Consider the following 13,400-nt stretch of genomic DNA (forward strand, 5'->3'; position numbering starts at 1 on the left):
GAGGACATTGAAGATGTTAAGCATATTGAAGATATAGGAATTTTGGAGGAAATCAAGGATTAGCTATGTGTAGAGGGCGCATCGTGGCTTAAGCAAGGCAAGGGGTTGTTACCAACAAAGTTTAGTATGAAAGAAATGAAGCCGATGGCTAAAGCATGAGGTAGATTTGTGGTGCACACTCTTAAGAGTTTTGGGAACGCTTTGGAATTTCAATTGGTGAGAGCGGTCATTGTGCAAGCGATCATGAAGGGTGATGAAATCAATGTAGGAAGAATAATCGCATAGGATATGAAAAGAATTGTGAATGAAAAGAAGAAAGCTTTTTCTTATGGACATTGTGTATTGATTAATGCAGTGTGTGAAGCGGCGAAAGTTGGAAGAACGAGAAATGATCTTAAGTTAAAGAAAGGGTGTGTGTTGGATTCGAAGTGGCTTGCTAAAGAAAGTGAGGCACCTACTAAGGCACCCGCACGCCCTAATGGATAGTAGGGAAGAGTGGAAGATGAAAAACCTAGGATGGCTAATGTTACATATGATTATTTGACCCTAAGGTTCACTAATATGATGGTCGATTTGAGAACTTCTCTTCATGTTAGTTGTGTGCAATTTGAAAGAAGTAAATACTTGGACGAGGCATTGAAGAAAGTCAATGTGGAACCTAAAATCATCTTTAAGCATTGTAGGGGACATAGGTGGATGTTGGAATACATTCAATACCAAGAGAAATCCGCTTTTTAAGCTAAGAAAGCGAGTAAGAAAAGGGATTTTGAGATGCTATAGAGAAGTGAAAGGGAAAGTGGGGCCGATTGGATTTGTTGAGAGGGCTGAGTTTGATCCGACATTATTCCCTGGTTCAACATCCAAAAGTGGCTGAGTATGATGCTAATGTCAAGCTTAGAACATAAGATAAGTGTTTGGTTGGTGGCAACCCACTTTTATTGCATTTATATGATTGTCGGGACTAAGACGTTAAACAACCGCTGGATGGGAGGTGATGGCAGGCCATCTTACGTTATTCTTAGCATATTTTTCAGTCATTTTTAGTAGGTTTTTCCAACAAAAAGGAGGAGTATTAGAACGATTGCCTATGATTTTGAGACTTTTGTAATGTTTTCTATATTTGAGTCTGTAATTCTAGTTTTCCAAAAACATAGCAATCTTAGGGGGTTTTTGAAGTAATTCACGAAGAAATCATGCAAATTGGCAAATCAAGAACATCCGAAGATTTATGAAGTCTGTGGGAAGACCAAGAATGAAGATTGAAGAGGTCTTAGGAGACTTTACAATGGAAGGAATTCTGTTCCCAAGTTTCGAGGAAAGTTATTTGAAGACGAGACCTAAAAACGACAAAAATTGGAGAAACTAGGCCCTGGAAGCATAAAGATGCGCCTTGGGCACATGGGATGTGCCTTGGGCATGGTAAAGGCAAGCCATTCACCTTGGGCATCTTGTATGTGCCTTGGGCATATCCCAAGTTTTACTTGGTGCGCCTTGAGCATATGTCATGCGCCCCGAGCATTTGAAATGCGAGGGGCACATGCGTAATTTTATGCATTTTTGTGGGTTTAGCATGTGTTTTTATCCCAAATCCAGTTAGAAATCTCCACTATAAATACTAGCTTTCTTCATTCAGAATTTCTCATTCATAACTGTGGCAAATCAAGAGGAAGGAAACTTTGGAGCTTCAGGAGAGCTTCTGTCTTCTCCTTGATTTTCTAGTGTATGTTTTTATCTTTAGTAATTTGTTTTTAGTTACCATGTGTAACTAATTCTTTTTAGGTTAGAGTTCTAAGATGAACCTCTGTTTATTTTTGTTAGATATTTATTTATTTTAATATCGTTTATATTTTATTTATTTTTGTTAGCTATTAAGTTTTAATTAGAATTATTTAATTCAAAGGAGCGTAACCTTAGATCGATTAGGTACTTAGGTTGTGACAGGGCCTAATATTGTTATTACTATCATGCTGCTTATATCTTGATATTTATAGCTTTATACTAGTAACTACCTGTCTAGGAAGTAATTAGTTAATAACTAGCGAAAGATACCGAAAGCTAGTTGACCTTATGAAGACAGGTCATCTTACGTTATTCTTAGCATATTTTTCAGTTATTTTCAGTAGGATTTAGCAGCAAAAAGGAGGAGTATTAGAACAATTGTCTATGATTTCAGGACTTTTGTAATGTTTTCTATATTTGAGTATGCAATTCTAGTTTTCCCGAAACATAGCAATTTTAGAGGGTTTTTGAAGTAATTCACAAAGAAATCATGCAAATCGGCAAATCAAGAACATCTGAAAAATTGTGAAGATTCAGGATTACAAGAAAGAAGATTCAAGAGGCCTCAGAAGACTTACAAATGGGAGGAATTATGTTCCATAAGTTCCGAGGTAAGTTATTTGAAGACGAAGACCTAAAAACGACGGAAAATCAGAGATTGGGCCCAGGATACAGACACAATGCCCCTAGGGCATGGAAAAATGCTTAGGGCATGGATTTCATATACCATGCGCCTAGGGCATGCATTGGGGGTGCACTCTCATGTGTAACGCCTATTTTTATTACTTATTTATTTATTTGAGTTTAGAGTCTTTTTCGTTATAAATTAATTAATATGTTTGATAAGTGATATTTTTATTATTATGTGTTGATATTTATTAGTAGCCCCTATTTTTATTATTTAGTGGAGAAATATATTTAGTGGAAGAATATATTTAGTGGAAGAATATATTTAGTGAAAGAATATATTTAGTGGAGAAATATAATTATTTAGAATAATGAGGCTTTGGGGCAGAATTGAAATTAAGAGAAAATAAATAGGTTAAGGTTTATATAAAGAGGAGAGTCAGAGTTAGAAAATAAGGATTACGTGCAAACTGTTTTTGGGAGAAAGAGGAGAAACCTAGAGAAAGAGGAGAAACCTAGAGAAGAGAAGGGTGGGACTATCATTCAATAATCTTGAGTCTATGATTCTAGAAATTTCATTTAACTTGTTGTAGGTTTAGTTTTTGAGAATTGGAGAATTAGGGTTAAAAGTGATAATTGATGATTTATGTTATGTTGTTGTTGATTTGTGGTTGTCGATGATTGTTGTTGTTGATGTCATATTATGAATTGGGTATGAATTATGTTGAGTTGTTGTTGTTGATTGTGATGATTTTGAATGAATGTGAAGTTTGAATAATATAAGTTGCTTTTCCTAATTTTTTTTCTTATCTCTGTCCCGAATTTTGAAATAGAAACTGGTATTGATCGGTACAAAATTGGTCTAAGGTGTAAACACAAAAGTTGTAGGTATGGATGTTAGTTTTCTAATGTCGTTGGTCTGACGTCAAAATGATTTATAAAACTTGAGTTATGGTCAAATTACTGCACGTAGGTCACAATAAATTTTTATGGACTTTCTGCAACTTTTCCGAATTTGAAACGAAAACTGGTATTGATCGGTACATAAATGGTCTTAGGTGTAAACATGAAAGTTCTAGGTATGGATGTTAGTTTTCTAATGCCGTTGGTCTGACGTCAAAACGATTTATAGAACTTGAGTTATAGTCAAATTACAGCACGTAGGTCACAGTGAATTTTTATGGACTTTCTGCACAACTTTTTCGATTTCAAAACAAAAACTGGTATTGATCGTTACAGAATTGGCCTTGGGTGTAAACATGAAAGTTTTAGATAATTTTGTTAGCTTTCCAGTGGTTTTGGTTTTACATGGAAATATGTTATGTATAATTTATTATGTTTTTACAGAATTGCATGATGAATTGTTGGTGTTTGAATACGATGTTATATGATGAATTGTTCATGTTTGAATATAATATTAACGATGATCTGTGAAGTTGTTATAAGATGATTTAATTTTGTTACTGATGATATATATAATCGTATATGCATTATGTGAATTATAAGTGATGTTTTGAGACGATGATTACATTTTGATATTGTTATATCTTGAGATTATTGATGTGCTGCCATGTTGCTGTTTACTATTGATTAAAGTTGCATGTGTCGGTCTAAGATGTGAGATGTTGATCCAAATTATTGGAGTCATATAAGACGTTCATGTTGTCTAAGTTGTAAGATGTTGAGTCCATGCATATTCATTTAAAGATGAGGGTTCATGCCCTAGGAGCTTTTGCTCGATAAAGACGAGGGCTCATGCCCTAGGAGCTTTTGCTCAATAGCGACGAGGGCTCATGCCCTAGGAGTATATTTATGCTCAAAAGCGACGAGGGCTTATGCCCTAAAATAGTACCACATGCATGAATAAAATGATAGAGTTGCATAGTCGAGTTAAGTTGCATTGTCGAGTCAAGTTGTTAAGTTGATTTATGAAGTTGATTATGATGATGATAATGATGCTACATGACCATTGTTAGGATATGTTGATGATGTTTATGTTGTTAAATATAATTGTTGAATTATATGCTTAACATTATTGTTTGTGAATCTCACCCCTTTTGCTTGGAAATGTTGCTCTTCGTATGAGTAACTTGCAGGTGATCGAGAATAAGTAGCTGTTGATTGCTGTCGTGAGTGGCTATCTCTCACTGTGTCTTTAGGTGCTCTGATACGTAATGGGATGGGAACTTTTGTGGCTATTTTCTATTCCATACGTACTGCTTATGATTTTACATGACTATGATTTAGTTTTTGGATTATTTCGAGATGTTTTGATGAGGCCTTCATGCCAAGACTAATTATGTTGTTGAATTAAAATCCGCTGCGAAGTTTTTGAATATTTATGTTGACCAATTTATGAAGGATGAATTGTTATTTATTCCATTTATGATTTTTAAGAAGTGTATCATTCCGTTTATGTTGAATGACTCTGATTTATATGTGAAATTTTTATGTTGGGAAAGCGGGGTGTTACATCATGCGCCCCGTGCATGCAAAAATGCAGGGTGCAACCGTCTTTTCCTGCTTCTGTGTTGGGTAAAGGCCGTACTTTTAACCCAAACCCAGGTAGAAACTCTCATTATAAATTTCTCGTTCAGAACTGTGGCAGTTCAAGAGGAAGGCAACTTTGGAGCTTCGGGAGAGTTTCTATCTTCTCCTTGATTTTCTAGGGTATGTTTTTATCTTTAGTAATTTTTTTTAGTTACCATGTGTAACTAAATCTTTTTAGGTTAGAGTTCCAAGATGAACCTCTGTTTATTTTTGTTGGATATTTATTTAATTTAATGTCGTTTGTATTTTATTTATTTTTTGTTCGCTATTAAGTTTTATTAGGAAATAGTTTATTTCTATGATAGATACAACCTTAGATACTTAGGTTGTGACAGTGCCTTATATTGCTATCACTAATTGGATGCTTATATCTTGATATTTATATTCTTTTACTGAAAACTATCTATCTACGAACTAAGTGATTATTAATTAGCGAAAGATACTGAAAGAGAGTTGACCCTAGTAGTAGGTACTTAATAGGTGAAACTATTAAGACTTGGTGGTGCCCTACCTAACATAGGACATAACTGGTTAGTAATTAGGGAAACAAGTGCCTAGCTAAAGGAAATGAGCTGTAGCCTAACATAACCATTCTCTTGAAATCCTTAGTAAGGTAGACATAGATTAAGGCAGCCCGTTTGTAGAACTACTAAGTAAGCGTAGAGAGAGTGTGTTATGAGTGTCCTAAGATTCATAGATGGGAAGACCTAAGGGAACCTTGGCCTTCATTGCCTTGGGAAACACTAGAAAACCAATTTGAGTTTATGTTTCAATTACCTTTGAATTACAAGACCCTACACGTAAGGATCACCGTGCGATCAACAAGTGATGTTAGCCATCGGAGGGATAGACTAAAGTAGGTTAGTAACGTCCCAACGGCCTCATCACTTGTATAGTCTACCTAAGATAAATAAATACGACATTACTGTTATTTAATATCCAACAATATAGGAAGGAGGGATTCGAAGAATCGTAACCGCTGCTTACTTTTATGCAACCAAAAACAGGTAAACTTGCTCTGTTGCAAACAGATAAAGTTACAACCTATCTTTTATATCGTCAAACCTTACATAAATAAGTAACGCGAATAGTTTCGACGAAACGACAATCATTGTGGATACGATACTTTACTTATCACTTTATTACTTGGTAAACAATTTGGTACACTTGCCTAATCTGATACGCATCAGGAGGCAGCCCATCATTTTATTTTGCCACATATTTATTTTGTAATTTTTTGCTAAGCTGAGGTGACCTTTCTGAGTGGTGTAAAATCTTAAATTATATTAATCCTCATGTATTATGCAAAACTTTGTTTTTTTTTTCTTTTTGCATTTACATTTACAACCTTTTCTTTTATGCTTTAATTTTGTTTTAGTCTTAGGAAGTCATTTCAAAGCATTTACAGTGGAGTCTAGTTTACCCTTACATTCAAGAGCACGATACTTTCCAGGGCTTGCTACTAAAGGTACTTAAAGGATCACCATCTCTTTTCTAAATAGCATAACCGGTGATATTTAGAGCCAAATATTTTCATATCCATTCTAGGTTGTTAGATACTTAAATTCTTTCCATTATGAGTGTTCCATATGAATGCGATTTTTGCTCAAATATGCGGCTGTCCTTTATGGATGATCTGTTAGATTGTAATACACACGACACACAAGGCATTTTTCTTTGGTACCTTAAGCCTTTCAAACCACCATTTTATATTTTTATTATTCTTTGTGAAACCACTTTGAGCCTCTAGACAAAATTTCTTTTTGTTACTTAATGACGAATCATGTCACAATCCTGAACCTTAAATGCTCCATGTTTGATTTCTCTTGGAGTAAGATAGGATATTATTATAACTGAATATGATTTAAAGCTAAGTTTAAGGTTGCTATTTGAAAGTAACAACATTTTAAGTTTGGGGTGGGGTAACAGTAGAACTTATTTATCAGGAAAAGAAAAAAAATGTAGATTGCCATGTGTCAACGCAAAAGAAAATTGAAAAAAAGGGAAAAAAAATCAAAATCCAAAAACATAAAATATCTTGGTTTCATAAAAAAATGTTTATTTCTGTCAAAAAGAAAAAAGAAAAATAGTTCTACTGTATTACACATATTGACTGATTCAAGGAAGGAAGGTTAACAATTAATCATTGTTTTAATAGGAATCCCAAGGTTAGTAAACTAACTCGAAGTTCTTTTGTTAGCCCACTTTTCCAAATATATCCACCCTTAAGCTAAGTCAAGTTATAACCCTTAAAGTCCTCAAAGTGTGTATATAATTTAATTTTGACTGTCTACTTTCATGTGATGATTGGAATGGGCAAATATCGTGACCAGTGCTATTGGATTTAGGTGATACATACGTGTATCATGGAAAAATTATGTATGAGCTACTTTCTCTAAGCTGGATCCGCTTGAAGGTAATGTGGTATGTTTAGTCAACTGTTGTAGATGTGATGAATGATATTCTGAGCACAACTCCCGGAAATGTATGTTTTTCATGAAAAAGTGTAAAGAATAACTTATGTTTTTCTTTCGTTACTTGAGGACAAACAACAATTTAAGTTTGGAGTTGTAATGATAGATCATCTTACGTTATTCTTAACATTTTTTTTTGTCAATTTTAGTAGGTTTTAACAGCAAAGCAGAGGAGTATTAGATCAATTGCCTAAGTTTTCGGGACATTTGTAATGTTTTCTATATTTAAGTATGTAATTCTATTCTTCCCGAAACATAGTAATTTTAGGATGTTCTTGGTGTAATTCATGAAAAAATCAAGCAAATCAGGCAAAGCAAGACATCCAAAGATTTATGTGGTCTTTGAAAAGATGAAGAACGAAGATTCAGGATGCCAGGTGGCGCGTCAGCCTGGCAGGCACAAGCGCTAGGCACATGATGACTTGCGAAAAAGTCACTTTTCGTGACTTTTTGGCCCCAAGAAGCCCGTGTTTTTGGCCCAAGTTAGGTGAAAACTTTCCTTATAAATATCGCCTCCGTCATTCACAATTTCTCGTTCAGAACTGGAACAGTTCAAGAGGGAAGGCGATTCTAGGAGCAAGGAGGAGTTCTATCTTCTCCTATCTTTTCTAGGGTATGTTTTTATCTTTTTGTATTTTGTCTTAGTTATCATGTGTAACTAAACTAGATATTGAGCAATTAGAAGTCTTTTATAATTGTGCTTTAGCAATTAGATGTCTCTTCCTGATTTATCGTCACCTATTTACTGTTTCTTCGTAGAGGAAGCAATGTAAAATTATAGTCCTGTGGTCTCAAAATTTACTTATTCTATTTATAGTTCTGACTTTCTAATAATAACTATTATGTTGGATATTATAGTCAGGTTGATCCTATAGTGGCGTCATTCTCCACTGGAGCTGTTGGAGTAATCTCTGCATTAATGGTCGTCGAGATAAACAATGTAAAACAACAGGAACAAAAAAGATGCAAACATTGTCTTGGTACTGGTAACAACGCATAAAGATTGGGATTTTTGTATACACAAACATTTTATTTTCTTGGTATCAAGAATATGAAGAGAAGTGTAGAAAATGAGATCGTGATTGTTGGAGGTGGTATATGCGGCCTTGCAACAGCCCTAGCACTTCATAGGTTTTATTATTATGCAAGCCAAATTTATTTATGTATATAAAACCTTGATATGATCTTATAAGATAATATTACATTTTCATTAACTTTGCAGGAAGAGAATAAAGAGTTTGGTGATAGAAAGATCAGAGGAGTTGAGAGCTACAGGGGCAGCTATAATTGTTCAAGCTAATGGCTGGCATGCACTTGATCAGCTTGGTGTTGGTTCAATACTTAGAGAAACTGCTATTCAAATACATGGGTAATGTTTATTTTTTATCTCACGGTAACCAAAATAAAAATAAAATTCTCCACCTATATATACTATTACTATTAGATCACAATTTTTTTTTTTTTTGTCCTCGTGAGCTTAGCTCAGTTGGTATGGACAATGCATAAAATATGTAAGATGTAAGGTTCGGGGTTCGAACCTCGGCCACCATAAAAAAAAGATCACAATTTTTTTCCTACAAAAAAAAAAATTACGATTTTTTTTCTTTACATTTTAGCGACAAAATTTGCATAGACTAAATGCGATAAAATCGTAATCACTTGAAATAGATGAATAAAATTGGAAGTTGTATTGATTAGGAATAAAAGAGTACAATGGAATTTATATATTTTTTATCATATATATCTTACTTCGAAATCAAATGAATTTAACGGTATGTGAGTACAATTGGCACAAGCATGTCATTCTCTTCTTTATGATCGCCCAAATACATTTTTAAACAACATTTAAGAAAATCTACTTCAACAGTGCATAAACACTACTTGTTGGTTATTGATAAATAAATTTCAATAACATCATTATCTTATATTTAGGGGAAAATTCATATCTCTTGGCGAGGATGAGGCAAAGGAAGTACCATTTGGGTGAGTAATGACAGAAATCTCTCTGTATAGCTAACTAGAATGGACATCATGTTTGTAACATCTTATAGTAACCTTGCTTGTTAAACAGGATTTATCGAGAATTTAGGTGCTTAAAACGCACTGATTTGATCAAAGCCATGGCCAATTGTTTGCCGATGGAAACTATACGCACCGGATGTCAAGTAGTTTCCATAGGATTTGATCCGATCACACAATATCAACAGCTTGTGCTTAGTAATGGAAGTATTCTTCAAGCCAAGGTACGTCGGGTAAAAAATAAGACTGTTACTTTTTTCACCTTTCAGCCTTCTCGTATGCTCTATTCAGATTATAAAATCCGAAAAAATGGTGGGTTTTAGAGGGTTTTCTTAAGTGTTCAACGTTTTTCGGATTATATAATCGAAAATTTGTAGAGCGTGCGAGAAATCAGTAGGGTGAGAAAAGAAATAGTCAAAAAAGAAAGTAGACTTGTCAATTTTGTTCGGATCCCATGGATTGACCCGATTGGCTCGGATTATGGGTTGGTAGGAGCTCTGAAAATAACCGGACCAGTAGGCAATGGATCTTTTATGAATTTTTTTGAATAATATATAAATTATTTATGATGATTGCTGTTTAGGTCTCTCAGATTGGTCAACTTCTGAAATAAGTTGATTGGGAGTAACACTTTGATTTAGAAATCAACAATTGGGTTGTAACATCCGTATGATTTTGTGATTGAGAGTTACGATCATATAAAGCAACCTTCACTACATACTTGTTAACTATCCAAGTTTGCGCTAATCGGGCCCTATCCCAATTTACCCTTATTCCTGAAGAAAACAACCTTTAAAAGATATCTCTCTAAGCCTTTAAAAATACAAAAAATGTCGTTCTGAAGTTATCTCCAGAATGGTTTGCGCATTTGTGGGAGGGCCAAAAGAGAAATAATCAACCCTCGTTTATTTTCTTTCAAATGTGGTATGTTGGGCTAGGGCGTCTGGCCCAATTTGAGAGTTCTCATAAAAGCTTCATCTAGAAAGTGTTTTATTTTTTTTTTAAATTGCTTAATAGTCCCCTTAATTTTGCTCTCGATCGACTGTTTTTGTGTGTAAATTCCTATTGAGTCGTAATTTTTAATCGGCTTTTTTCAACTAAGTGACCAAATTTAAGTGGCCCATCGAAAATGCTTGTTACAATTTATAACAAGTAAATAATGTGACAGCAAATACAACAACTAAGCACATGTAGTTTGTTGGTAAATATCAGGTTGTTATTGGATGTGATGGTGTGAATTCCACCATTGCAAATATGGTTGGACTACACAAAACAAAGCTCTTGCGTTTCTCTACATGTGCTGCTCGAGGTTTCACAGAGTATCCAAATGGTCATCAATTTCCTAGTGAGTTTGCTATGATAAGCAGAGGTCAAGTCCAGCTTGGAAGGATCCCAATGACTGACAAGCTTGTTTACTGGTTTGTAACAAGACTCAACACTGCTCAAGGTCATTAATTTCTTAAATTCCCCTTGAAATTATACAATCTCTCTGTAAATTTGTTTAATCATAAACCCTAAACACTAAACCATATTACAATAGAAAAATTTGAACTGACGACGATAATTAGAGACAAAAACTTGAAACCATTTTTAGTTTTGACAGCTCAAAGACTCAGTCAAAATGAAAAATAAAATTCATATGTTTACGCGACTATTTAAACTTTTTTAGCAGTATATATTAGTTATATATAATGTAAATGAACTATAATAATTTGCTTTTTAATCAACAAAAATTAGTATTAGTAAAGTGGTAAATTAGTGGATTAGGTTATTTTTTAGGTTAGTACAACTCTTTATCAAAACTCTTTTGGCATCTCTCATTTCACTAAGTGGCTTACTTAAAGTACTTCAAGAAATAAAATTGTAAAATGGAGATGGTAAAATGTGATTAAATACATGTATTTGAAATATTCTATGCTAATTGCATAGTTAATAAACTCTTATTGAATATTTTAAATTGATAACTCACTTTCAACCTACAAAAGCAGATTCAATAATTTCAAAAGATCAAGCTCTTATACGACAATCATTAATGGAGTCGATGGAGGGTTTTCCGATACATGCGATGGAGATGATACGAAATTGCAAGCTGAACTCTTTGCATCTCACTGACTTGAAGTACCGTCCACCATGGGATTTGCTTCTTAACAAATTCAGTAAAGGAACAATGGTAGTTGCTGGTGATGCAATGCATGCCACTGGTCCATTCATTGCACAAGGTGGCTCAGCCTCCATTGAAGATGCAATTGTTCTTGCTAGATGTCTAGCAAAAAAGATGCATAATACAACAAACGGCATAATGGCGCGAAGTGCTGTAGAGGAAGCATTTGAGAAGTACGTGAAAGAGAGGAAGATGAGAATTTTTTGGCTCTCTTTAAATACTTATCTTGTGGGGAAGAAGCTTGATACAAAGTCAAGGATAGTAAGATTTGTAGTCATAGCAATCATGTTTGTTTTATTTAGAGACCCAAATTGTCATTCACACTATAATTGTGGAACTCTACATGAAGAGGAAAATCTAAATTATATATGATTTTTGAAAATATAATCTTGTGCCACATAGGCAATGTAAAACCTCATTATATGTTATGCTTGTGTATGTATTGTTCTAAGTGTGACATTCTGCCATAATGTGAAATGTGATATTATCTTTTAAAGGCAATGTGAAATTTTGTGACTTTGCTAAATGATGATTTTGAGTGTGTTAATTATGTGTAATTAAACGTACTTTGAGGCTGTTGTGTCATTAGATTATGGTTAGGAATTAATGTGAGAGTTATAGAAAGGTTTCAATCAACATTATAGTTAGGATTTTTTAAGAGTTTAACACTATTTCTTGGTTTAGTGAAAAAAAAGGGTTAATATAGATCTTGTTAAGTGTTGGTTTTGCTCAGATCTCGAACAAAAGAATTGAAGTTACTGACTAGAACAACACCGTCTTTTTTTATGTGCAATAACACCGTAATCAAGATCCATGAACGAAATAGGTTTGGAATCAGAGGAAAATAAGAAGAGTTGAGATCTTCTTTGGAGTCATAGAGAGGCGATAGTGAGAACAGATGAATCAATTATTCGGACACGGACACGACATGGACACTGACACGCCGACATAGCTAAATTTTTTAAAAAATCACATAATTTTTAGTGTAATTATATATGTCTGTGTCGTGTCGGTGTCAGACACAACACATTTCTGACACGGAGACACACTTTATCCGAGGAGTGTCCGTGCTTCATAAGACATAACATAAAAGGGATAGAGAGAACATAAAAATAATTGGTTTGGAATATAATTAGGAAACAAGATGGAACACAGAAGGAGAAAAGATGAGAAGATGAACTCATATACAGAAAGATGGAAAACACAGGATCTCTTTTTAATTTAATCTCCTTTTCTGTTTATTCTTGTTTTTTTATATATATAAATACTGACATGTACATTCATTTATATATGTAGGAAGAAAAAAAATTAAAAACATAATTAATTACACAATAAGCGTGCCACATAATGAACACATGCTGACAGATCATGCCACATCAACGATTCTGCATAGTCATATGGTGTGACAGTCTAAAACAAAAGAATCTTCCTATTACAAGATTGCAATATAATTTTTTTACAGGAAGGTAATCCAGAATTCGTTAATATTACAGGGGGTAAACATATATTAACCCAAAGAAAGAAAAAAAATCTTGCTGATTCCAATTTTATTAAGGTTGCAATCAACATTATAGATATCTTGCCTTTCAGATCTGTTTAGGCTCGGATTTCGCCGTTTTTTAGGTTTCGTGTTGTGTTGATGTTTGTTTGTTATCGTTTTGTGTTGTGGTTGATGTTCATTTTGTGCTTTTGTGTGCTTCTGGTACGAGATTGGGTGGTGGCATCAGATGTGGCTTTTTTGCGATGGTTTGGTTACTTAAACTCGAAAGGGTCCGGTTAATTTAACCCGA

At 34.1% G+C, this 13,400-nt stretch overlaps 1 protein-coding gene across 1 annotated transcript; it reads left to right on the plus strand.

Annotated features, from left to right (window-relative positions):
* Positions 1-8,308: 8,308 nt before the first annotated feature.
* Positions 8,309-12,136, plus strand: LOC146928790 (monooxygenase 1-like). Its single transcript, XM_085700997.1, has 6 exons — positions 8,309-8,561; positions 8,653-8,799; positions 9,363-9,413; positions 9,502-9,673; positions 10,662-10,896; positions 11,438-12,136. Exons 1-6 carry the CDS (start codon positions 8,482-8,484, stop codon positions 11,980-11,982), a joined length of 1,230 nt encoding a protein of 409 aa, XP_085557123.1. The 5' UTR covers positions 8,309-8,481; the 3' UTR covers positions 11,983-12,136.
* Positions 12,137-13,400: the final 1,264 nt, after the last annotated feature.

Source organism: Medicago sativa, chromosome 4 (assembly GCF_051527215.1).
Source record: "Medicago sativa cultivar Bolivia chromosome 4, Bolivia_mono, whole genome shotgun sequence".
Lineage (NCBI taxonomy): Eukaryota > Viridiplantae > Streptophyta > Magnoliopsida > Fabales > Fabaceae > Medicago > Medicago sativa.

Coding starts and splice junctions, on each gene's coding strand:
- LOC146928790 (XM_085700997.1), top strand. CDS start 8,482: ATGAAGAGAAGTGTAGAAAATGAGATCGTGATTGTTGGAGGTGGTATA. Junction 8,562..8,652: donor ACAGCCCTAGCACTTCATAG/GTTTTATTATTA, acceptor TTAACTTTGCAG/GAAGAGAATAAAGAGTTTGG. Junction 8,800..9,362: donor ACTGCTATTCAAATACATGG/GTAATGTTTATT, acceptor TCTTATATTTAG/GGGAAAATTCATATCTCTTG.